Below are 25176 nucleotides of genomic sequence, written 5' to 3'. Positions count from 1 at the left end.
GTCCCGGGGGGGTGTCCGGGGGTGTCCCGGGGGGGTGTCCCGGGGGGGGATGTCCCGGTCGGTGTCCCAGGGGGGTGTCTCGGGGGGGTGTCCCGGGGGTGTCCCGGTCGGTGTCCGGGGGGTGTCCCGGGGGTGTCCCGGTCGGTGTCCCGGGGGGATGTCCCGGTCGGTGTCCGGGGTGTCCCGGGGGGGTGTCCCGGTCGGTGTCCAGGGGTCCCGGGGGGTGTCCCGGGGGGGTGTCCGGGGGGTGTCCGGGGGGTGTCCCGGGGGGTGTCCCGGGGGGTGTCCCGCTCGGTGTCCGCCGGGGGTCGCTGCCGGTGCCGGTGCCGCCCCCGCCGGGCGCTGCGTCACGCGGCGGCCGCGCGTGGGCGGTCGGCGGAGCGCGCGCGGGCTCTCCCCATGTGACCGCGCGGGAGGGGGCGGCGTGTGCGGGGGGCGGGGGCCGCTCCCTCCCTCCCTCCCTCCCTCCTCCCCCCCTACATCCCTCCCTCCCTCTTTCCCTCCTTCCTTCCCTCCCTCCCGCCGCCCGCTCGGCCCCCGCGCGCGGCGAAGGCGCGGCCGAAGGCGCGGTGCGGGTGCGGCGGGGCGGCCCCGCGCCCCCCCGGCGGCGGCGGCAGCGAGGCGGTGGCGGGGACAGGCTCGCCCACCCGCCCCGTCGATGGGAAAGGAGGAGCCTGGGCGGGGGGGCCGCGGGCAGGAACTTCGGCGGGGCTGAGTCTGCGGCCCCGGGACGGCGCCGAGGGGAGCCCCGGGCGGCCGGCGGCGGGAGCTGCCCACTGCAGAGTAGGTGCGGGGCGGGCGGGGGGCGCGGGCAGCCCGGCCCCGGCCCCGCGGGGCACGGCCGGAAGGAGCGGGCGGGTCGTGCGTGGGTGATTCCCGGAGAAATCCGGCGCGGGGGGGGGGGGTGGGACGGGGACGGGGGAGTGGGCGGAAAGTGCAGGAGCGTCCCTGCCGTGTGTGCGGGGCGGGGGGGGCCGCGGGGCGGGGGCGGGACGGACGGGACGGGACGGGACGGGACGGGACGGGACAGGCGGAGGCGGTGCCGCCCCGCGCGGGGCACCGGGAGCGGGGGGAGGCGATGCGGTGCCGGCCGCCCCCCGGGCTGTGCGGGGCCGTGCCCCTCCGCCGCCTCTGCCGCCAACCTCCCCGGGTTGTCCGGGCGCGGCGGTGCCGGGGGGGCCCTGCGGAGAAGCTGCTCCGAGGACGTTCCTGTCACCGGGCTCGGCGGCTGCGGACTTAGCGTGGGGACCGCAGCCCCCCGCCCCTGCCCGCTGTGCGAGTTTCCTTCCACTGGGCTCCATCCCCCCTGGGGGACCCCCTCCTCGGGGCCGGGCGGTGGGAGACCTCTCTCTGGCCGTACGGGAATCGAGGTATTTATGCTCTCATTTCGTCTTTACGCGATGGTGGTGTTTTTGCACGTTTGAAGTTTCTCATTAGTTAGCGGCGAGATACGGATCTGTACGTGAACGTGGAGTTCACTCAATCGGCTGTATTTTGGCACATCTCAGAGCTAGACAAGACTATTTAATTTGCAAAGTCTCGCTTCTGCAGCTACATGTAATTTTCTCCTCCTGCTAAAAGTCCTTGGAAGCGCTGCAGAAATGTAATGAATATGCAAAGCAGCCAGCTCTCAAACCCAAATCCGGTTTGTCTTCAGAGACTTTTCAAAACGCCCAAAGTGATCAAGATATATTATGAAATAATCACTTTTGCCTAAAATACAGGGATGTAATGTTTCACACTTTCTCCTTGTGCGTATTCCTAATTTAATTGGTGACAGCTCAAATAGAATTCACCTGAAATAAAAATCTCTAAAAATCGGTTAGAGTTGCTCAGTTGCTTTTACTTCTGGTGCAACCTTAAAAAGCAGGAAAGCTACTCTTTAAGTCCTTGTCCCATGCCTACATCTCACAGCTCCTGAGTTTTCCTTCTCCCAGTACTTCACCCACGTCCACCACCTGCCTACTTCAGCCGCGTATCTTCCTGCCACCTCCGGGAAGTGTGCAGCTTTGAACTCGGAGCAGGCAGAACGGGAAGGAACGGGTGTTTTCCCGTGGTTAAAGATGTTGAGAGGGGCTGCTGCTGCCGCTGCCCTTGTCTTGATAGAGGGAGCAGGAATAGGTTGTGATTCCTGCACTAGTTGTTTACAAATATTTAAGAGTGCTCTGTGGTGCCTCTGTGGGTTTTGTTTTCCTTTTTCCCAGGAGTTATGTTTGTGGTCAGAGTTAAAGTGACATCCAGCGTTTGGAGAGGAGGGCATGGCATGTGGGGTGATAGGCTGTGGATGTGAATGAGGTAATGTGGAAAATCAGAATGCATGGTTATGGGTTGCAAGGGCTGAGTGAAAAATCTAACTAGTGATTTCCTGGTTCTTCCATGGCTATAACAGTATGCAGCCTTGCATATATTTTAAACAGCTTTGTCTGCTACAGGGAGCTTCCTGGCTTTTTTGTTTGTTCTGTATGTGAAAAATGTAAGAGGTGGCTACTCTTCCCCGTGTGTTCCCACACTTCTCACCGGTATGGACAATGAGCAAAGAAGGGGGAGAAGTAGCAGCTCAAGTGCCATGGCTGTATTTATGCGTTCCTGCCTTTTGCCAGAAAAAGGGTTTGTAGTTGCCCATACCTTAGATCTCTTTGCTCACTCCTGAAGTGGCAGATCGTTCTTGTTGGCTTCTTAAGAGTTTGCCAGAGGGCATGACCACACTGTTACTCCTGAACCAGGTTGGTTTGGGATCTCAGATTAGAAAGCCTAAGACTTACCGAGTAGGCTGCAGAAGAGGGGGAGCACCCGTGGTGTCCCAGGGTCTTACCGAGGTGCTCTGCCCAGTGAGGAGGGATACACAAGTCTTCTGGCTGTGAGCTCGCCCCTCGTCTTCTCGTTGTGTAACCTCTTCTCGTGCTCACCCTTTACCCCGAAAGCACGGTCCCTGATGCACTAGGAAATGAGAACAGCAGTGGTGGAAAGCAGTACTTTAGGTCTCTTAGATGCAGCTTAAAGGTCACCCGAAAGATGTGGGGCGCTGAGACTTGAGTGGGTGTGCTAAGGCTTTGCGTAGGTGAGCAGAGCCAGCAGCGGCAGCAGTGCCGTGTGTCCTTCGGGTTAACGGTCTCCTCTGATTCAGGCAGTGCTGTGCTACTTCCTCAGCAACCCTTGCTTCGTTGCTTGTCCTCTTCCTAAGCCTCATCTTACTCCTCCAGGTCGACTAGCATACCTGCTTTTCTGGCTTTGTAGGCTGTGAGCTGACCGAACCAGGGCACTGGACCGGTAATGTCTGGAGAAGCAGGGAGGTAATGTCTGGAGGGAGCCTTCCCCTTGTAGAAGTTTAGAAATACTTGAGATGGTGTTGAGGTGAGTGCTGGAGGAGCTCTGTATAAGGCAAGTAGAAAAGAGGTCAAAAGGAGGAGTGTTTGAAAATGCCTTCTCTGCAGAAATCAGTAGCAGTCGTAAATGGAAAATTTGCTTGGCCCTCTCAGGAGTCACTGTACTGAATTTGAAAAGCAGAATGGGTCTTTAAAGTACAAAACAAAGGGATTTCAGTCTTGCTGTAAATGCAAATCTCAATGCAGTCTGAACCATGGACTCACTACTGACGCCTCCATAGTACATATTAATCCAGTTTTATCTGTCATGAGGAGATTTGTTGATTAGAAGCCTCTAGGTAAAGGCTGCTTGTGGACTGTTTCTGCTCTTCCAGCCTGTGGGCTGGAAAAATGAGTTTAGTTCCATGGCTTGCCTGGAGCTCCTGGGCTGTGTGTAATTTCACTGCCACCATCCTCCCAGGATTCAATTTAGCTCTCTGCACAAAGTCCATTTATGTAGATTTATGTATATTTAGTGCTAAGATGAATGGCTTTCCTAGGAAATGGGCCTTTGTTTGAAAGTTATATAAGTTAATTTGTGGTATTGATGGTGAAAACTCAGCATCATTTGAAATGAGAGGGTAGGAACAGCTTACTGAAATGCCAGTAAACCATAAGCTGTTAGTTTTGTTTGTCTTGTCAAAGTTTTTGTGGAATGGGAGGATTTTTCTAAGAAATTCTGTGAAATAAGAACAATTTTTTAAAATATTGAATTATATGCCCTTGAAAGGGTTACTTTTAAGTGATTTTCCTCATTTTCCGTGTTTCTTCTTGTATCTTTGAATGTTGACAATATTTCTGAAGTTAACTGTTATTTTCAAAAGTTAAACTGTATTTCTAAAATATGTAGCTCTTAAATGTTTCCAGCTTCACCCTGAGTTCAAAAGTGTGTAGTTTATTAGGTCATAAGCTCACCAGCAACTCCTTGAGGTAGCTACTCACATCTGAACAACTATTGCTGTCCCTTCTGTTTTACAAATATCAGTGTACAAGGAATTATATGTTCAGCTGATGGTTTGGGGTTTTTGTATTTTTTGTGTGTTTTGGTTTTTTTCCCCCGGGGCTCCTATCTCTCTTCCTGAAAAGACTGATTGTAGGTATCTTGTTGCTGCCATATACATTTTTGGAAAGTTTCTGTTGGCCTCCTAATTTTATTTTTTGTCTAGTAGAGTTTAATCACAGTTTTGTAGCAAAAACTTGATCTTTCAGATGCCTCCTGAATAGAAGGTGAGCTCTGTTTCTTACATCGGTATGTTTATTTTGAGTTGCTGAAGAAAAGGCTCGTATTGTAACAAAACAGAAAACAAGCAACAAACCAATACAGAAAAGTACACACTGTAAAAATAATTTGTCTTAGTTATACTTTTGATTACCAGTCTCCCACTGCCCCATAGCATACGTATATTCTTGCATCACAGTCTTGGATGGAGGGGAGTTGCACATTATTAAAATAGCTTCCCCCCAGTGTGTGCAAATCGTTCTGTAGGTGTTGTTTTTTAGGTTACTACTGTGTGCTTTTTCAAGTGCAATGCGATAGTAGAGCCAGAGCAATGTTAGCAGACCTGCTCAGTGTTTTAGTTTTGCTACTTTCCCAACTAACTATAAATTACATGCTTTAGACCTTATTGATTGGTGGTTTAGCTTAATACAGTAATACTGGAAATTATCCGCTTGTGGTTGTGAAAGCCATCGTAGAGCGAAGAGGTGTGTGTGTGAGAGGTCTGAGAATTCTCTGAAGAGTTTATTATTTGTGGTATAACTGGATAACAGGGCTTATGAAGGTGAAACTTGTGCAAATGTTTTTTTCCTGCAGCTGTAAGGGTAGAATACTGCTGCGATTTGTCTGTTGGGAGCCCCTAAGTGCAATTGCTGTATTGCTGAGTGGTGTTTCATGTCATAAGTGTCAGTGACACACAGCCCTGTTAGCAAATGGAATGGGCAGGCAAATTCAAAGTAAGGGGTTTTTTAAAGTATATGTGTTGGAATCCATCAGTATTTTTGCTTTGTCTGCAGCTGTTGCTGCCATAATTAAAATCAGCATAGGCATTAGATCCTTTTTATGTCAAATGGGGAAAACTGTAGAAATACTTGGTTCTGAAATATCCTTTTACTGGCCCAGCTTCGTTAATCTTCTGGGGTTCTGTGAAGCACTTGTTCTTCTTTGCTTTCCTTTTACAGCCCTCCATACTGCTACAGATGAAAATAATTTGAGAATTAAGAATTGAAACTGAGGAGCTTTTTTCTTCAAGGAACCAAGTATTCTGTAATTCTTCAGATTGTTTTTTGTGATCATTTTGATCTGATGATATAAAAGAGAGTTGAGTAGAAGCAGTGAGCAATATTGACTGACATTCTTGGGAGCAAACATGAAGTGGGAATGTTGAAAACAAGCTGGCTTCATGTTTGAATCATCTTTTTTGTAGGTGCATTGCAACTATCTGCTGATTTGTTTTTTCACTAATATTTCCATTAAGTTAACTAGTCAAAAAACTCCTTTTTCATTTCCATGTGTGTTGTTATGATGAGAGAAAGAAATCCTGTCCTCCGAGTTGTCAGCCTTACGGAAATATGGGCTGTGGGGGTAGTGCATCCAGATGATGGTGTTTGGTGCTCATCTCCTCTCTGTTTTTACTGTTTGCAGGTTCTGTCCTCCGTGATGGCGTCAGCTCTACCCAGAACCCTTGGGGAATTGCAGCTATATCGAATACTACAGAAAGCAAATCTCTTATTCTACTTCGATGCCTTCATTCAGCAGGGTGGTGATGATGTCCAGCAGCTCTGTGAAGCAGGTGAAGAGGAGTTTTTGGAGATAATGGCTCTTGTAGGCATGGCTAGCAAGCCGCTTCATGTCCGAAGGCTGCAGAAGGCTTTGAGGGACTGGGTCACAAACCCTGGTCTGTTTAACCAGCCTCTCACCTCCTTGCCCGTCAGCAGCATTCCAATATATAAGCTGCCAGAAGGGTCTCCTGCGTGGCTGGGGATATCCTGCAGCAGTTACGAAAGGAACAGCAGCACCAGAGAGCCTCACCTGAAGATTCCAAAATGTGCTGCCACGACGTGTGTGCAAAGTGTGGGCGCAAGCAAATCCGATGTGGTGGGGAGCTTATCGCTGCAGAGCGGCAGCGAACCGAGACTCTGGCAGGGACACCACACCACAGAGAGTGAACACAGTCTTTCCCCGGCTGACCTTGGCTCTCCAGCTTCACCAAAGGAAAACAGCGAGACCCTGGATGCCGCTGCTGCTCTGTCAGTTGCTGAGTGTGTAGAACGTATGGTTCCCTCCCTGCCCAAAAGCGACTCCAATGAAGTCAAGGAGTTACTGAAAACAAATAAGAAACTGGCAAAGATGATTGGTCACATCTTTGAGATGAGTGACGATGACCCTCACAAAGAGGAGGAGATCAGAAAGTACAGTGCAATATATGGCAGATTTGACTCAAAAAGAAAGGATGGCAAACATCTCACCCTCCACGAGGTAAAACACCTTGGGCGACACTGGGCTTCCTTCCCCTATTCCTGCACCTTCTATGAGATGCTGTTCACAGGGTGCACTTCTTGTGAGGGCACTTCTTGCTGGATGATGAGACTTGTATTTTGACTGCTGTAGGCAGGGCTGCCCTGGCACAGAAGCCTCGGGTGCAGTACAAGTACCCTCCTGTGGGTGTGTGTGTGCATGTGTGCACTGATTTCAGCTTGGTGTCATCAGACTGCTCGGCCGCCACTGCAGCCTGTCAGGCAGAGGGTTTAAACAGTTTGGCACTGAAATAGCAAACCAGTATTGCACTGAGCATGGCCCTTGGGGCTCTAAACATTTGGCACGTTTTCAAGGGGGTCCTGTATTTCCTTGCAGCTTTGAGAGTAGATTAGTTGGTTGGAAGATCAGTAACTAAAATGGCTTGTGTCTGGTGTGGTTACTACCCTCTGCTGTCTTTCCTCACCTCGAGACCCTGCTCTGTAGCTTGTGCCCTTGAGGCTAAAAGGATTCTGCCAGTGAGGTTCCTAAACCCAATGTGGTGGGGTTTTTGGGGTTTGAATTGGGATGAAACTCACCTATACAGCCTGTGGGGTTTTTTGGGCACAGTGGTCGTAAGCCAGTCCAGTGAAGTTCCTCCTGTGTGAGGAGGAAGGGGAAGGACTGTCCCCAGTATTGATGGATGGCTGTAATTTGAAAGTTTGTCCTGAGCAGCATCTCTTCCCTCTTGTCCTTGAAAGTCCACGCGGGCCTCCTTCGCTTCTCTTCTGGCATTCTTGAGGCTCGCACTGCATATGTTGTAACACAATAGGTGTGTCTGTGTGGGGAATAGTTTCCTAGTGCCAGAGTACAGTACAAGAGGAGAACAAACATTAACTCGAAGCAGTGCCAAAACACTGTTGATATGAATGCTGCATCAGCATTTTTACAGTTAACACTGATTGCAAAATTTCAGTTGGATTTAAAATTTGGCATGTAAGGCTTAGCTCCCAAAAGGAAAGGCAATGTTTATGTTACAGGAGTGCCAAAAAAACTGTACTGGCTTTAGCCTTTTTTTGCTTCAAGAAGAAGTTTTGTAGGTGTGTGATCCATGGCATAAGACTGAGTTCTCTTTATGTTTCTGAGTAGAAGGGCAGAAGGCAACAAGGCGTATTTCTTTACATTTTTGTTTATGTATTTACATTTATAAGGCAACTGCACATCACCGGCAGTGACTTGACAAGGGCTTTTACTATAGACTGGGGAGACACTTCCACAGTAGTGAGCCACATTTCTACCACACAGTTCTAGTTGTGCAGCTTTCACTTAACGTGCTTTGTGGCTTTATGTTGAACACCTATAATTTGTGAATTCATCCAGTGTACAAAACCAGATCTCATCTTACTCCCCTGACCTTGTGGAAGTCTCGTAACAGAACAAGTTGTGTATGAGATGGAGGCAGGATTTGAAAGGATTGATTGTGTAGATGCCCTCTGCACGTTGCTGCAGATTCAGGATTTGGAGAAAGGGGGTTCTCCCCACCTGGGCACGGACACAGTCGAGGTGTACAACGTGTGCAGCTGTGTGCTTTCACAGTCTTTCTCTGGGGTGGTGACTGCAGAAAATACTCTGAAATCTGGGCAGACTTCTTGTAGGATAATTTCCTGGAATCCAGCGGTGTGCTGGGAGGTGGGCTCCAAGGGCAGCTTTTGTGTCAGGCATGTGGTAGGCTTGGGAATGGCTCTAGAAAGCTGGAGGAATGAATACTGGGTTGGTAGTTTGAAGGAGCAGGGTAGCAATGAACTGGAAGAAAGGGTGACTGCTCTGCCTTGTCCGTTTTTTTGTTTTTTAGTATTGCACTACAGATCTTTACTACATCATTGTAAAACCATGTTTAAAAATGGAATGAGAGCATGGTTTGGCTTTAGGAAATATTTCTATCGCTATTATGATTAAGGGCACAAGATCAAAGGAGCCTGTGGTTGACTTATGCCTCACTTACGCATGTGGGGCCTCACTGAACTTGATGGGAACTGCACACATGCAAGCAAGAAGAATTTGCTCATAATTGGTTTACTGTTTGCTTAAAGAGGCCGGATTTCATGAAGTTTTGTCTTGAACAGTTTTCATTTCCATTTTAAAGCAGAAAAAAAGCGGAAAACATACAAATAGCAACAATGAGACTTTTTTTTTTGTTGTTTAAAATCTGCTAAACCAGAGTTTGCCTTTCATAAACTCAACTTCAGTGTGTTTTTGGGTTTGATGGCTTAAACAATTTGCTGCTCAGAAGGAAGGACCTTAAACAACCAGGGAGGTAAGTTTCTGCTTGTCCAGAGACTGTTTCTGCACGTGTTAATACATTCCAAGGCTGTCATTGTGCCTTGTAGTTCAAGGTTTTTCCTTGCAGCTGGCAAGGAACAGCTGAATAAACTTCACTATGAATTTAAAAAGCTTAAGTAGGGGTTAGCTTCTTAATGTAAAGATCAGAGTATCTCTGGCTCCTCAAGCACAGTGGAGTTGCATGCAAATTAAAATCAAACCTGATGGAATTATTAGTGGTAAATTAGTGAGAATATTTCACTTCAGTATGAACACTGGAGTGTCTCTGAGGGCTTGAGCAGCCATTAGAGGCCTGTGAGAGCTGCAGGCACTGAGCTGGTTTGGATGTGTGTGCTACTGGTAGGAGTATTTCCATAAAGCACTAATCTGACATAAAATCTGATGCAGAATCTTTCAGAGACATTCCAAAACTAATAAACATGCTGTTCTTAACCCATCCCATTGTCTATTACACAGCTTTTCAAACTCTGGAAGCACTTGATGTTGGACTGGAGAAGGGATGAGTACGAGGCATGCCCTTGAACTCAGCAACCCGAGCATGTTTGAGTCAGATTTGTAATTTCCCTGTTAATATTTCAGTACTTGTCTCAGTGCCTATAAAACAAAAAAAAAACCCTGTTCAGTAGTGTGAGAGACGGGAATTAGAAATACCAGTAATAAATTTTGTCTGGCCTAGTCTCTTCCTTTTCTTTTGCTGACTCACCAAAACAGTAGGGCTTGATGTTTAATTAAGTGTTTTTAGTGGGGGAATATGTGAACCCCGTCAGATGGGAATATACCCATCCCTCTCCGTACAGTCTGTATGGCTGTGTGCTGCTCCATATCCTTAAGGCTTCCACCAAACAGAATCTTATTTTTAGGCATGCAAAGCTTTCTATCTGCGGTATTATGCCTCCTGAAAAGGCAGGAAGCCATGATGCACTTCAATTCAGTAAGTCTGGATGTGACCTCAAAGAGGAAACCAGGAAAAACAAACAAATAAACATTTGGCTTTTCTCGCATATTAGGATAAACAGCATTTGCCTACAACTACCCAAAGCATTTTCAGTCATTTCAGCTCTTTGCAACCTTTCAGCACTTTGAGGGATAAAAAAAATATCTCAAATTATTTTGTAAGCATTAGCCATATTATTCATCCTTGGCAAAGTAATAGCTATCACTGTTACAGAAATTATTGCCTGCTTTGGATGGTAATTCTTTTCATCAGTGTTGTATTAATCTTTTATTGTATCTTTTTTCCCTCTGTGTTTTTGTCTGAAAAGATAGACATTGTAGAATAACTGTTCCTGTCTAGGGAGTAATGGTTTGTTGTTTTAGTACCTTGTATTGTAGGAGCATAGTAACCTGTTTCACAGATTAAACCTAAAGTTCATGCCCTTGTCCATCTGATCTCTGTAAGATTATTTTTTTGTCTCTACAGAGACTAAAGGATCAGGCAACATATTTAATTTTCCTGTTAAAGACATAATTGCGCTCTGATTAACATTCAGATACCATAGGAAATGCTCTACTCAGATCACAGGATTTTAGGCTAAACACAGGAAAAAAGTTGTTATAAAATATTAGGAGCAGCAGTTCTGTGTGAGGTTTTACTAGAAATAGTGCAAGGGCACAGGCCACTGAGAGAAGCTCAGCTCTTCTGACAGGTTTTTGTTTTTTTAACCTTCCTGGAGAACAGGTGTCACTTTGGGCAAAATATATTTTTTAATTTGGATGCCATCAAGCCCCACAGCGAAGGACAGTGTGGTTGTATGTTGTTCATGTCTTATGACAGCTTCCATCCTTCAGGGCTGGAGTGTGCAGTGTTTTGGGTGAGTTGCTGGCCTCTGTGATTTAATTCACAAATAACATTCTGCAGTGTGGTAGACAGCAGGATGGAAGAGCGAGTTTCTTAGCCTTCTCCCAAGAGACACCCTTTAACTGCAGCTCTGCTGGTCTGTCCTTGGCTGCACCTTTGTCTGCCTCCATGAAAAGTGCTTCTTGTAGGAGCAGTGTTTTCAGTGTCTGAGGTCACATGTGTGGTCCTGCCCGTCCTCGGCCACGTCCCTGTGCCCTGAGCTGTGGCTGTTCCCTGCACTGCCAGATCAAGGGCTGGGCATGGCACATCTCTGTCAATCGTGAATGTGCTGACTGTGCCCTGGAAACTGAGAGGCTTTGTAGTATTCACTAGCCTGAGACAGATGCAGAACACACTGTTGACAGTGGCACCAAAGCAGCTGTACTCCTTTACCCAGAAGCCAAGCCTATTTAGAGCACCTTAATTTCTAGAAATAGAAAAGAGGAGAAGGGTTGTGGGCACTTTGGTAAAAACACCTGTAGTATTCTGTTGGCCTCTTGCTGTTATGCCTCATTACATATGCTGGCTGTTCTTCAGCTGAGAAAAAAGTGAAATGTCTCTTCAGCCCCTGCTTCTTAGGGAAGGAGCGTGGATTCACCTCTCCAGCTTCTCGATTTGTGTCTCTCGTTGCATTAAGAATTTTGCTGTGTCCATACTGCTGACCACAGGCTCTTCAGACAGCAGTATTGTAAAGCTGATATAATCCATGACAGTATCACCACTTCCTGAGGCTTCTGAAGAGCACTGAGCCTTAACTTAAGGAGGTTTTTTTTCCCCCTCTTTGTGAATCTACTGCCAGCAGCACAGGCACTAGAAATGTGTCCTGGCAGGCTCAGGAAAACATCCTTGAAACAAGTTACATTTGATTCATGTCTGAAGATAGTCTTCACAAACACGAGGGTGAGAAACATAGCTAAAAAAAGTTTAATCGTTTCTTAAACCATCACCTTCTACGGAATTTATTCTGTATTCACCAGGGAAAGCCATCTGTACCCACACTGTCAGGGTTTTTTCTCTCTTTTTTTTTTTTTTTCCCCAAGTCCTGGGCATATTGCATTTATAAAAATAGTATTCCCTGTAAACCAGGCTTTGGAAGCCAAACACTGTGAACGTTCAGTGCTACTGTTTTATACTGAGATTTAATTAATGCTGGGATGAGGCACAAGCGGTGCACACCGAGACAGCCTTACAATAATGTTTTACTTTCTGCACCAACTACGTTCATATCCTTTTGTCTTCCCAGAGGCTTACCTGCTTTAGTGAGGGGTATAAATGTACTGAAGAAACCCTCCAGGGTTTAGTGTACAGTTACAGGTAATTTAATTGCAATCGAAATTTTTTTAATATTTCAGGAGAGGTACTTTTACAGGCACAACAGGTGAAAAGTATTCAGAATCCTGAACCCCTGTGTTTGTGTTTAATTTCCAGCTCACAGTTAATGAAGCAGCCGCTCAGCTGTGTGTGAAAGATAACGCGTTGTTGACCAGGAGAGATGAACTCTTCGCGCTAGCTCGGCAAATCTCTCGAGAAGTTACCTACAAGTATACTTACAGGACCACCAAGTAAGGCTTTAATTAACTCAAAGCTTTCAGAGAGCTAATCAGCCTGATAGCATTTCTTCTTGAAGCGCTAGAGACACTTTATTCTTGCTCTTCTGAGCAAAGTGCTCTTCTGAGGAGGGTAGGAAAATGCTATTTAAGTCAGGAAGCTTTTAAACTAATAAGATTTAGCTATCTTGAATTACCTTTTTTATTTGCTCTTTAGTTTTCCGGATATTTTGATGATGGTGCATGTTGAGAGGCATCTGAGAGATTGGTATTTCAAGCACATGAGGCATTTGTGTATTTTAAGGTTAATGTAAATAGGCAGAATAGCCAGAGATGTTCAGTGTATCAATTGCCTTTTTTCCATATACAGGTTTGGCTTGTTAGCCAAAAAGATAAGGTCATAGAGAGTGGATTACAAATTTGCTTTAAAGGAGGTGAAGCCAAGTCCTAATTTCAGTTGTTACTGTTCTGTTAAATGAACTGCTGTTATGAAACAGTGACAAAGGCTTAACACCTTTTAAATACAATTAAAACCCTAGAATTAGTAAGTATGGTTGAAAATCTTGACGCTTTCTTTGTTTTTTAAATGTTAACTCCCTTGCCTGCAATGCAATATCCTTTCAAAATTCATTCTCCTACACTTCTGAGAAGTTTGCCTTTGCTCCCCTTTCTTCCATAGTGATTAATGTAAATATACATCCATTCTGGGTAAGCAGTGCCAGAGGCATTTCTGTAATTCAGTGTGCTCAGGTAGCTTTCCTTTCTCTTTGGAAGAGGAATCCATGAATCTCTTGACACTTCTGAAAACAACAAAAGGTGCTTGTATTCCTCTGTACTTGAGTGAGATTCACTGCCATGTCCAAGAGAACTGGGGGCTTTCTTTGTGCATGTCACCTGTTTGTCCCTGATCTACTTTATTCCTTGAACCTGTTTCTCATTATTATTGGTAGTCAGGGTTAATGTGCTGTTCACTGACAGTGTATGTGTCTTCTCTTCTAGATCTAAGTGTGGAGAAAGGGATGAGCTGTCACCAAAGAGAATCAAGATGGAGGTACAGTATTGTGACTCCTGTATTTTGACCTATGCATGCTAAAATTCACTTTTGTTTTGAAGGGATCTGTCTTAAGGAAATTTGTCAGAAAAACATTTGATAGACAGGTGATGGATGTGAGAGAGAGAGGGGGAGAACATCACCACTGTCTCTGAAAATATAAATGCTTGATGGAGAAACCTGTAGGAGCAGGGAAAAAGAGTAGGATTTGTTTAATGGTAAAGTTACTCTCAGTGTTTTGCACTCTGAGTGAGTAGGAGGGGAGGAATGGGACTGACTGACTTCCTGTGGTGGAATAAGCTCGAGCACTGTAGGAAATGTCTTCCCATAAGGCCTCCTGCTTTTAAGTCAGTGTGAGGTGAGGTTTGCCTAATTCACTTGAGTCAGCTCTTGATCATGTCCAAAATCCACAGTTCTGGATTGATGGTATAATATTAACCATCTCTCTCTAGATTGTGACACTGATCATACTGAAAAGTCAAGAACTAAAACTAACTAAAAGCTCTGTGTGTCAACACAAATGGTTGTGCCTGTAGATATTAATTTACAGGTTTTGGATTGAGTTTTGTGTAAAATGTGCATGTATACATGGCTGATATATATACCTGCACAAGCTGTTGCTTAGAGAGATTCTGAGAATTCCTTGTTAGTAGTGCAGGAGCAGCATATATGTAGCTTACCTTTTTCTTCAGTTACCACTGTTGGAAAGCAAATTTGAGACCTTTTAAAAAGATACTTTTAATTTAAAAAAAAAAAGTATGCATATATATATATACCTCATAAGAGTAGCAGATCTTCCTTTTTAATTTATATTTTAAACAAATTACTGTTTCACTGTTATGTGGGTATCTAATTTATCCTTAGCATTGTGGGTGTTTTTTATTGTACTGTCTGCTCCAAAAGGTGTAGGTTAAATGTGTATTATAATGTAAGCTAGACCTGAGCTAGATTTGCATGTGACACAGATGAGGGATGTATTCTTGAAGCGTAGAGGAAAATTGCAACATATTCTGAAGGGTGTTTCTCATGTAACTCACTCTGTGATAAGTGATGTACCGAATGTAGTAAGGCTTTAATCTTTTTTAGTACTGTGATGCTTTTACCTGTGCAAAGGCTTTTCCTGAGAGGCAAACCCTGGTGACAGCAGTTAGTTTTGAAAAGGCAGTTATGATTAATAAATAAGTCCATCAGTCTGTATACAGTCGTAGTTTGAGTTTATATAATGCAAAATATACATGTGCATTGAGGATTTACTGGTAGCTTTGATAAGTCAGTAATGTCACTGACATGTTGTTAGGATTTGCTTTGACATGTGCTGGTTCTTCGATCCACAAAAAAGAGCAGGGAAAAGCTGCATTAAATGATTTTATCCAGCCTCACCACTGTCTGCCTTGACCAGCATGTTGCAGGATGGTTGCTTGAGGTTCCTCTCTTTTGTTCAGTCTAGCTCTAATTTATATGAGCTGGTGGGGAACTGCTACTCCTCTGCTTGAAGTAGTATTTCAATGACTTAGATTTCAGCATTAGGAAGTTTTTCCTTCATTCAGTAATAATTGATGATGAGCAAGTGTCTAAAATGACACACTGCAAGGGAGGTGCTGTTTTCTGCAGGATCTTCATTGAAAGAAGGTGTAAAATTTAAATAGTGAAAAATAGAGGCAGAAACTCTGGAAGGTCTGCTTTTTAGTTCAGTAATTCTGAGAATTACTTTTTATCTTTTTATCTAAAATTACCAGCTGTATTTTAAAATTCTTGTGGGAATTTAATGTCCTAATTGTATAAATCACTATTTCAGAAATAGGACATTTTTCCAAAATAAAAAATTGAAAATTAAATTCAATATTTTTGCATTTGATAGCACAGCATTATTATTTTTTAAGTGACCAGTGTTGTTGTCAGTATAAATGTCTGTTTTCCTCACGAGTTTGAGAGTCTTCAAAGGAGTAAACCATTACTTTAGTGCATTATGATTCTGAGATCTACTGTAAATCATAGATTTTTCCTCAGTGAAATGTAAGAAAGATGCAGTATTACATAGTAGATCACTGTTACATATGGTGTTTTGGGTTCTTGGGGCACGCATTTTGGAAAAAAAAAAAAAGGTCATTTTTGGTAATATGTTTGGGGATTTTGGGGAGGTTTTTTGGGTGGCTTTTTTGGGTGTGTTTTTTTTGGTTTGGTTTGTTTTGGAAAGGTGAAGGTAAAAAGGGAAATGGCAGCAAATGCTGCAAATTTTTCCTTTTGTTCTGGATAAGAATTCCTTACACTGTTTTTGAAGCTGTAATGCTTCACTGTGGCTCTGTCATGGTAATACACAGAGGATCTGAACGTGGGGGATTTTTTTTGCTGTAACTAGGTCTTTTTCTTTTTTTTTTTTTTTTTTTTTTTTTTTTTTATAATGCTCATTTTGCTTTCTGTTTTAAGGCTGAACTCTGTATTTTGATTCACCATTCCCTTACCCATTAGTCATTAATGTCTCTGTAAAGCATGGTCTAAAATACTAGGGCTTCAATTTGGAAAGACTTCACAGCCTCTTTGCATAGTGTAAAAGATTACTTAAAAAAAAAAAAAAAAGATGAGTTAATTTCCTGAAATATAATAACACTTTAAAAAGCCTCCAGAGAGACTCTGAAGGTCATCCTTGAGCAGAGCTGTGTGTGCAAGCTGCAACATTGTCAGGCTACAGCCACATTGTAAATTTATCCTTTTCATGAATATGAAACTCTCACAAGCATTACAAAGAAACAATATGCCATGAATTACATCAAATTACCTGTAAAAGCCTTTCTCTTCCCCTGCCTGCTCTCCCCCTCTTATTCGTAGAGTGGGTGGGTGAGCTGTGGGAGTGAAGTGTAAAGAGGAGAAGGGAAAAAATTCCAGGCAAATGACAGACTAAAGGTGTGGAGGGAGTGAAAAAGGCAGTGGACTGAATTGGGATTTGGAAGCAGATTATAAAAAAGGGGTTGTAGTTCCTAAACGTGCTCTGGACAAAAAGCAGGACAGGCGAACAGGGATGGAAAGGATGTATCCTCCTGCAGAGCAAGGATCTCTCCTGCTTAGGTGCAGCGAGGTAGGGGCATCCCTTACCTTGTCATCTTCCGTGACTCAGTGCTGGCACTGCTCAAAGCAATGAGCTGTTGTGGCACCAGCTAGAAAACAAAACAAGTCACAGGTGTATCACACAGAATTCATGGAGAAGGGAAGCTGCTCATTGCCATTGGGGTCGACCAGGTTCCCCCTCAGAGTCAATGGGAACAGCCATGAGAACAAAAAGAGAGTTTTTAAAATGTTCTTGCTGTCTGTAGTATAAAGAAATTGTTTTGTGTGTCAGTGTCTTCATTCAGCTGAAAGAGAAGGGTGGTAAGAGCTTTCAAAAGCTAATTTCCCAAAGCTCAGTGGGAGTCAGGGGGCACAGGCAGGAAGACCTGAGCGGAGGCTGCAAAGAAGTGTCTTCCCTGGGTGCCAGTACAGGTGGAGGATGAGGAGGGAACAGGCCCACCTCTGCTGTTGCTGAGAAGGTTGAAAAGAAAACCAAAGTGTGGGATTTGTGTTTTTCACAGAAACAGCAAAAGGAGTAGAAGCTACTGTTTTCATAGGAGAAATGTCATTAGAGGGAGCGAAAAAGCACATGTGGGACTGGGAACATCTGCTGCATGAAACCGCTTGAAAAACAACTGAGCAGCAGCATGGCAAAACAAAAATGCTGCACTGCATGCAGCAGGACCTCCAGGCAACCATGGGGCAGAGCAGGTACTCGCCTGGCACAGCGTGCTCCTTGTCAGCCCTCACTGACGGGGGGAACAGCCTGTGGTGGGAAGGGCTCTGGGAAGGTGATCCAGAACCACGTCATCATCCGAGAATTACCTGTCTGACTGATGGGTGACAGACACAGAGTCAGGCAGCCAGACCCACTTTTGGGAAACAGCCTTCAGTTTTGTATAGGCAGGCGGTCACAAATACGTTATAAAAAAACCTGTTACCTGTTACGTTGCAAAAATAGGATCCTGAGTGATAGGTTTTTTTGTGCGTTCAACTCCTCATCTTCCTACACATGATCATTCTCGTCTCCCAAACAAATTCAGGTCTGACTGTGAAAGTGGTCAGTGCTCATGGAAAAGTGCTGCAAAGCCTTTATTTCTAGTGGATGAGGCTTTGTGGCAATTTACCTGGCTATGAAATTTTTGCATAGCTCTCATGTTTATTTGTTCCATGAGGGATTATGTTGGGTGGATAAAAGCAGTATACAGTGTTCAGACTGATTTTAGGTTTTTTTCCTGAGCATGAAGAATAGGTCTATTGGCATTATGTTGCCCTGAGGCTCTGGCAACCTGCCGTGGGTCAGAGCACAGCTCTGCAGGTCAGTGGGCTGCCTGCCAATGGCAGGAACCTTCTAGTCCTTCCCCTGTGGTTTTTCTGAAAGATCACTTTTATTGTTCTTGAGCTGTAACCCTTTTGTCCAGCTGTTATCAAAACTATAATTATTGACATATATCTGTCTTTAAAATCCACAAGGAAAATATACCTAATGTGGCATACTTTTGATACCCAGTTCTGCAGATCCTCAGTGGCAGATGTCAGTGTTCTCAGATTTGGGTCTGTCTTAAGATCTCTGGCTTCCTCTCACATTTTGACAGTGTCATCTATGCTGTGCTTTTGTAAACATTTCTGGATGTTCCTCTAGTGTACGTGAGCTTTCCTTTTATAATACTGAGCTGGATAAATTCCTCATCTTGAACCTTTGCTTCGATGATTAATTTATTTTAATGGATTCTGGCAGGCTTTCACAGGAACTTTATTTGCTTTATTGGTACATATGCAAGCTGCAGAAGAGATTTGCATGTCATAAGAATTTCAGGCTGGAAGAATTATTGAATCATGGTTTCCCATAGTATATAAATTCTCTACCGTACTTTTAAAATAGTGATATTTCATTTTGTGGTACTAGTGAAGGTTCTGTGTGAAATATGTTGAATTTCAGGAGGCTTTTCTCAGTTTCACAAGGTTAGTATAAATTCTTGACTACATATAAACTTGATTTCTTATGAGTGACAGAAACCACAGGCCTAAATTTGCCTGGCAAGGCTGAATGCAAACTAGTTTAATGTCAGTAACAACGGTAGTCTGGATTCACAAAAAAATGAGAGATGAGATCTTCTGTCTGTGCCATTTTAGATACATATAGCAGTTGTTGTAGAGGGGCTGTGTGTGTTTAGTGCACAAACTTAAATGGAGTGGAGAGCACGAACATATAAATTGCAGTCCAGAATTTCATAGAAGTTCAGGAATGTGGTTTTTGATTTTTTGGTTCAGGTTGTTTTTTATTTTGGGGGGTTTTTTTGTTTTGTTTTGGGTTTGTTTTTTTTTTTTCTTTTGAGGTATGGAGAGTGTGAAGAAAAATTAATAATGTACCCCTCTTGGTTTGGTTTTTTCTTATGCTCAATAGGATGGTTATCCTGATTTCCAGGACACAGTCCAGACACTCTATCAGCAAGACAAAATGCCACTTGCTTTGGCTAAAGGAAAGAGTGAAGACCCAACAGCTCTTAATTCCCAGGTAAACCAACTACACTACACTGTGAATAACACACGCCACGTCTCTGCACATTGGTTTTGATGTGTTGTTTTGATGACTAAATTAATTACCATCAGTTTTCAAAGGCTACCGAGCTCAGCTGGAATTGCATCACTCTTAATTGGGGTTTTACCTTCTGAAACTGTTCTGACACAGTACTGTGGCTTTGCCCTTGTTAGTTCCAAGGAGGTAGGATCTAGCATAGTAGGCTTGACAATCTGTGGTTGCCTGTTGGGAGCAAGTGGGGTAGTATTGGTACAGTCTGTGCTGTGTTACTTGCGTTATTCGCTATAAATGGAAAGCTCAAGATACTGAGTCTAGAGGAATAGAGTAGGCGATCTTGGAGTCCTCAGTTCTGACACGTCTTGTAAGAAGAAAGGCCAATATATTTAGGAAATCAGCGAACCTCTGGATCTGAGAGGAAAAATTGGCCTTCTAGACAACACCTCCTCTGCTGGAAGTGCAGTATTCTTGAGCAGACAGAAAGCTTTGTATAAATGAAGACTGGTTTCCGATTCTTTCTTTGTCTTTTCTGTAGAGTATCCCAGCCTCGAGGCAAAATACGCGTCTCCCACTGCCAGTTGTTGGCAAGAACGGATTTCATGCTAAGTTGCAACAAATTTATTTTGTATAACTGATTTGGCCAAATGTAATCACCGAATTTGCACGTAAGATTACATTGAGGAGTTCCCCCTGTTTTCTGAGACTGGATGTGTTACCCTCTCATTTACCACCTTCTATTGCAAAGCAGTGCTTGGTCATACAAATCTGTTCATTGTGATACGTCAAAAAGCAATTATGCTACGTGTTCTGATGTCACAGAATAATTAAATGAACTTGATTTTTGCAAGCTTATTTTCATTTAGTGTATGCTTTAAAGTTTGGTCATTGCCAAATAACAATGGACTAGAGATTTAATTCAAGCTTAAATGTATCTACAACTCTACAGATTTTTCTGTAGTGATCAGAAGCATCATGGCAGTTTAAAATTCTGGATTTATCCCAATTAAACAACGAAGATGGCATGAATCAGAAATACTCTTTTTTAAAATTACAGTTGAAAAGTTGGTAACAAAAGTGACAGAATAGCAAAGTGAAAGCACACTTGAAAGTGAATTATTTGAAAATAGTTTTTTACCTACCTCCTAAGACCAAGCTTGAGCTATCAGTGGTCTTCTGCAAAACCTGATGAGCTCTGAGCCAGAGTAAGTAAATACTGGTCATGTTATTACCCTGCTGTCAGGGTCATCACTGTGCTGAAAAAGCACAGCGTTTGCTGGTTTGTTATGCTGTCATTGTATGTGTAAATTACCTATCTATGCTGAATAAGTGGACTTTTGTGGGAAGTCAGGGCTTTCATCATCTCCCAAGAAAAGTGAAGTGGTCTGCAATGAATAAGACTCTGTACTAAATGAACCAATTATGGCATTACCTTAAAGACAAATTATTTTTTCCTATCAACTGTAAATGTTAAGTTTGTACATTTTCCAGTCTTATGTTCATTGTGGCTCTTCTAAATCAACTTTCTTGACTTGTGATTTTCTTTTTATTTTTGCAAGATGCTTATTTACATTCTCTCAAGAACAAGATCATAGTGAAAGTTAGAATTCTCTTGGCATTAAAGTCAATGACAAACATTCAGACGCCATTTCCTCCCACGTTGCACTGGATTGTTTAGTTCCACTCTCTAGAGGTGTATAGGTCTTGTTCTTCTTCTAGACAGACATTTCACACCTTTATCCCCCACAAACATACTGTCATCCTACACTTTCAGAATGGCAGATTTTTAAGCTTGTGTAGTGCTGTTTCCTAAAATAAAGATTCCAAGATGTCTGGTGAAATCTTGGCATAAGTTTTTAGCAGATGTTACCATTGCTCTTGGAATACTTTCTGGAGTACTTTGAGAAGACACGTATTTGAACAGAGCTAACTGGATAATTAAGACGTTCTTATTTGCTTTTCTTGAGATTCTCTTCACGTAACCTGGAGTCCTAAAGTGCAGAAAGTGATTTTTGTGTGTTTTTGAAGAACAGAATTTAATGTAGCGTTTCTGTGTGGATGAACTACAACAGCTTGCATTTTAAGTATTCTTGAGTGACTCAGATGTACATTATGAAAATCTCTATGGGTGCAAAAATATTTTGTTTGCTTCATAGTTTTGGAGAAACCGTAAAACACACATCTGTACATATGAGTCAACAAAAACCTCTATCTAGGCTGTTAGTTTTATCATCTGATATTGTTTTTCCCCCTGTGTTTTGACTTGCTTATATGTATGTATATATAGAGGAATTTTTTTCTGTTTTATTTGCAGTCGGAAAAGGTGATGGCAAAACAGATGGAGTTTCTTTGCAACCAGGCAGCATTGGAGAGACGCCTTTCCACAGGGTGTTACAGACAGAACTCGGAAGAGCACAGCCCCAATGGCATGTCATTAGATAATGCTGATGGACAAGGTATGGTAGCTCCCAGGCACGGCGTTGCTGCCAGCAAATACCTTTGGTGTTATGCAACCCGTGTCAGAGGTGTCGTTTATCTGGTACAGAACCCTGAGCACTGAATGGACAAGACAAGATCTCTGCCCTGAAGTGCTTACAGTCTCAGTAATGCAATCAGGTGTATACTCAGGTTCTGCTCTGTTACTCTAATGTATCTGGGCAAACTGCTTTCCCTCTGGATGATGTGGGGAGGGAAGAAGGTGGGGTGCATCCCTATTACTGAGAGCAGGACTTGGCTCTGCCTTTATCCTCGGTTTTGAAAACAGAGCAGAATGTTGCATTTCATTTGTGTCCTGGTTTTATGGAAATTGAAAGTAAAAAAGATAATGTAGTTGGTACTCCTTTTTTTACCTGTTTGTGCAGTCTAGGAACAAAACCTGAGGAGCTGGCTGTGTAAATTACTTAGAGCTAAGCAGATTCTAATGATGATCTTAGTAGCTTGTTATTCTTCAAAAAGCTTTCAGTTCTGTGGTTCTCTTTGATTTACCAACTGGCTATTCCTTAGCTTGAATTAATTTTAGGAGTGTTTGTTTTGTTGGAGCACTTTCTGTTTGGATTTCTTTTTGTACTGTTGTGAAATGAGACAAAATATTACAAACAGAAGAAATACAACCAGAAGTTCTCATGTCTGTTTTTTAGAAGCTAGTTTGTTTAAGGGGAGGCGAAGAGGAGCAGTAGAGGGAGGAACTAAGGGAATCAATACAAGTAAGCAATAAAACATGTTTTCATTTGTATGTATTGGTCAAGCAATGAGGTACAAAAGTATACAGGAAGATGAAGGTGTGTGGATCCAGCTTTCCTTGGCAGAGCAAGCTTTTTTATACCCTTAATCCATTGTGCAGGGAAAGTGGGAATTTTTAGGATCTCAGAGGGATTCTGAAGTGGAAGCAGAAATTTTTAGTATCTCAAGGGGCTTTTTGAAAGAATAAAGAGATGTTACAAAAAAAAAAAAATTCTATGGCTGAGTGTCTTTTTCTAGCAGTGCCTGTGGAGTAGTCTGCAAAGCAGCATATTTACATAAGCCTTGTTTTGCTGTGAAACTTCCCTGAGCAGCTGGAATTTAGGATGCGCTTTTGCAGATGGAATTAGTATGTCTATAGGTCTCTACCTGTTTTTTAATATTGCTTTTCTTTTAACAACCTGCAGGTGAAAGGCCGCTGAACCTCCGGATGTCCAATCTGCCAGGCAGACAGATGCAGCACATTTCACTTGATGGAGAGCAGCATGTTGGAAAACCCTTGTGCAGTGATTTGATCCGGCTTTATCCCGGTGGTGAGGCAAAGTCCCAGTCCTCAGGTTAGTGCTGTCCTGTGGAAATTACCCACTCTTTCTTACAAAGCCTGTGATAAATTTACTAATCTGTGATGTCTCTGAGTGGAGCAGCTAGCAAGGTAGCCTGGCATGTGCTGTGTGGAACCATGCAGTCAAGGCTTTGGTGAAAACTTCAAGAGGAGTGTTACTTGCTAATCTGGAATTGGATTGAATATGATTTGGGAAAAGCTTTGGGGATGCAGTAACTAGGTTCAGATAAGCAAGTTCTGGCATGTGTCTGTCCTCAGTGCTGTTGACCCAAGCTACTGCTGTTAAATACTTAAACTGCATTACAGTCACAGCAACATGATTCTAATATGGCTTCATTCTGTATAAAGGAATGAGACTTTTTATAAAAACACCTCTTTATTCTGGTTTATAAGGACCTGCCACTGTTTCTCTACTGTGAACTGCATGTCATGCAGTAAGTCTTTTCTACCTGGGTTTCGTATTCAGTGACCTCTGCTCACTGGCAATGTTGTAATTTACCTCTGGCATTGTGGGGGCCACTCTAAGTTTGATAGAAGAGAGCAAGAAACCTTTGTGAAATCTCTCTGGGTGGTTTCAGTTTAATACTTGGTGGACTGAGATGAAGACAGGAATTCTGGAGACTCTTGTAATTTTAGGGCTAATGATAAAATATCACCTGAGTTTGAAAGGAGCTTATTTGAAAGAGAAGGTGCAAAAGTTGTTTTGAAGACTGAGCAGAACCTTGTCTTTGGAATACTGGAATCTTAGGCTCACCTTTTTTGCAGATTGTCTCAATCCCACTGATAATACACTTAGTGGAGTCTCCAGCTGGGGAGTTTTACCAGTTCCCTCTCAAAATGCAAGTGCAGAGTGCATCTCCATTAGCCCTGCTCCTGGAGAGGACTGAAGTAAATCTGTGGTGCTTCCTCAGCCATCACTGCAGTGTAACTGAGGTGGTTCTAACCCAGCTGGGTTAAAGCCCAGGATGAGGAGGCAGAATTTATTGCTTCAACTCTTAGTATCCATATGGTTCTTGGACCTTTTTCTTGATTTAAAAACAGAATATGTTTGTTTCCAAGCCGTGTTTTAACATCTTCCTTTCTTTCTTTTCTCAATGCAGAAGGCCTTGGTATTTTAAAGGATTTTCCTCATTCGGCTTTTAACAACATAGAAAGGAAGGTCATAAAAACAGAACCTGAAGACACAAGATAGTCATTCTGCTCTGGAAAACAGTGTCATAGTAAAGAATGAAACTTCACAGGAGAAAAAAAAACAGCCTTAATAACCAGTGTTGCCTCATTCAAATAAGAGATTTCAATAGCCAAAGCCTAAGAACTGGTACAGTAATCTATGGAAACAGGAAAGCAAGAGACACTGCAAACTCAAACAGTAATACAGGTGGATAAACATTCCTGTAAAAGTGGTTTTATAACGTGGGAAGATTCACAAATTAATATTGTGGGTCTTCATTATTTAAGAATGTATTATGTATTTGTATAACTTATCAAAGTAAATCTAGATGTCGGGACGTGTATTGAGTCCAGTAGATGTGGCTACAGTTCATTTTACTTGAAATTTCAATGTCTACTTTCAGTGTACCTAGCGTAGATATGGTTGTTAAACATTTGAATTTAAAATCATTGGAAAATTAGGAATGCAAACCTCGTGACACAATTAACAGCAAGTTTTCAACAATATTTATAGAAAAAGGAAAATGCATAAAATATTTCATGGTTAAAAATGTTATGTGGATATAGCATTTGATAGACCTAGACCCTGATTCTGTATCATAGCAGACATACTTGACACTTAACTATCGCTACATCACTTTCAATGGTTTCAGCAGCCTTTGTGTAACACTTTTATAGCATAATACCTACCTACAAGTCAGGAGTATAGGAAATGCCAGTTAGAGTATGGAAGAGTCCATATGATTGGCTCCCATTTCCTTGGGAAAAACTGGGGTTTGATAAACCGTACAATTACTGAAACCTCATTTGGTAGGAAACTCAAGAGACCAAGTAGCATGGACAGGGCTGCAAAAATTGTGATTCGAACCATTATAACTTCTTGGACTTCTCTGTGAATCTTAAAAAAAAAAAAAAAAAAAGAAAAGCATCCTAAGTGTGGCAAAGATGACATACGATGCAGGATTTATGCATCAGTATAAAAGGTTGCACTTGATATCCAGAAACCATAAGATTTTTTGGGGGAGAGAGACAAGGAGTCATGTCTTT

The 25176-nt window shown here is 43.1% G+C and overlaps 1 protein-coding gene across 4 annotated transcripts; it reads left to right on the top strand.

The window, feature by feature from the left end:
* The first annotated feature begins 663 nt into the window (after nt 1-663).
* NAB1 (NGFI-A binding protein 1) lies at nt 664-25054 on the top strand. Of its 4 annotated transcripts, none has more exons than XM_051787806.1 (8): nt 664-783; nt 6004-6837; nt 12419-12552; nt 13537-13588; nt 19032-19142; nt 21475-21616; nt 22805-22954; nt 24060-25054. In XM_051787806.1, exons 2-8 carry the CDS (start codon nt 6019-6021, stop codon nt 24149-24151), a joined length of 1500 nt encoding a protein of 499 aa, XP_051643766.1. In that variant the 5' UTR covers nt 664-783; nt 6004-6018; the 3' UTR covers nt 24152-25054. The 4 variants fall into 4 exon arrangements, with proteins under 4 accessions (XP_051643766.1, XP_051643767.1, XP_051643768.1 ...); XM_051787807.1 differs by having other exon boundaries at nt 676-787; XM_051787808.1 differs by lacking the exon at nt 664-783 and adding an exon at nt 1040-1370.
* Nucleotides 25055-25176: the final 122 nt, after the last annotated feature.

The sequence above is a fragment of the Manacus candei genome, unplaced genomic scaffold (assembly GCF_025592945.1).
Source record: "Manacus candei isolate 608988 ecotype Guabito, Panama unplaced genomic scaffold, ASM2559294v1 h1tg000023l, whole genome shotgun sequence".
Lineage (NCBI taxonomy): Eukaryota > Metazoa > Chordata > Aves > Passeriformes > Pipridae > Manacus > Manacus candei.
Note: the sequence above shows the minus strand (reverse complement) of the source record. Positions and strands in the feature narration are given on the sequence as shown.

Bases quoted from the DNA above. Each gene is read 5' to 3' on its own strand.
- NAB1 (XM_051787806.1), top strand. From the start codon at position 6,019: ATGGCGTCAGCTCTACCCAGAACCCTTGGGGAATTGCAGCTATATCGA. The intron at 12,553-13,536 runs GTAAGGCTTTAA...CTTCTCTTCTAG, and splicing joins TATACTTACAGGACCACCAA to ATCTAAGTGTGGAGAAAGGG. The intron at 13,589-19,031 runs GTACAGTATTGT...TATGCTCAATAG, and splicing joins CAAAGAGAATCAAGATGGAG to GATGGTTATCCTGATTTCCA.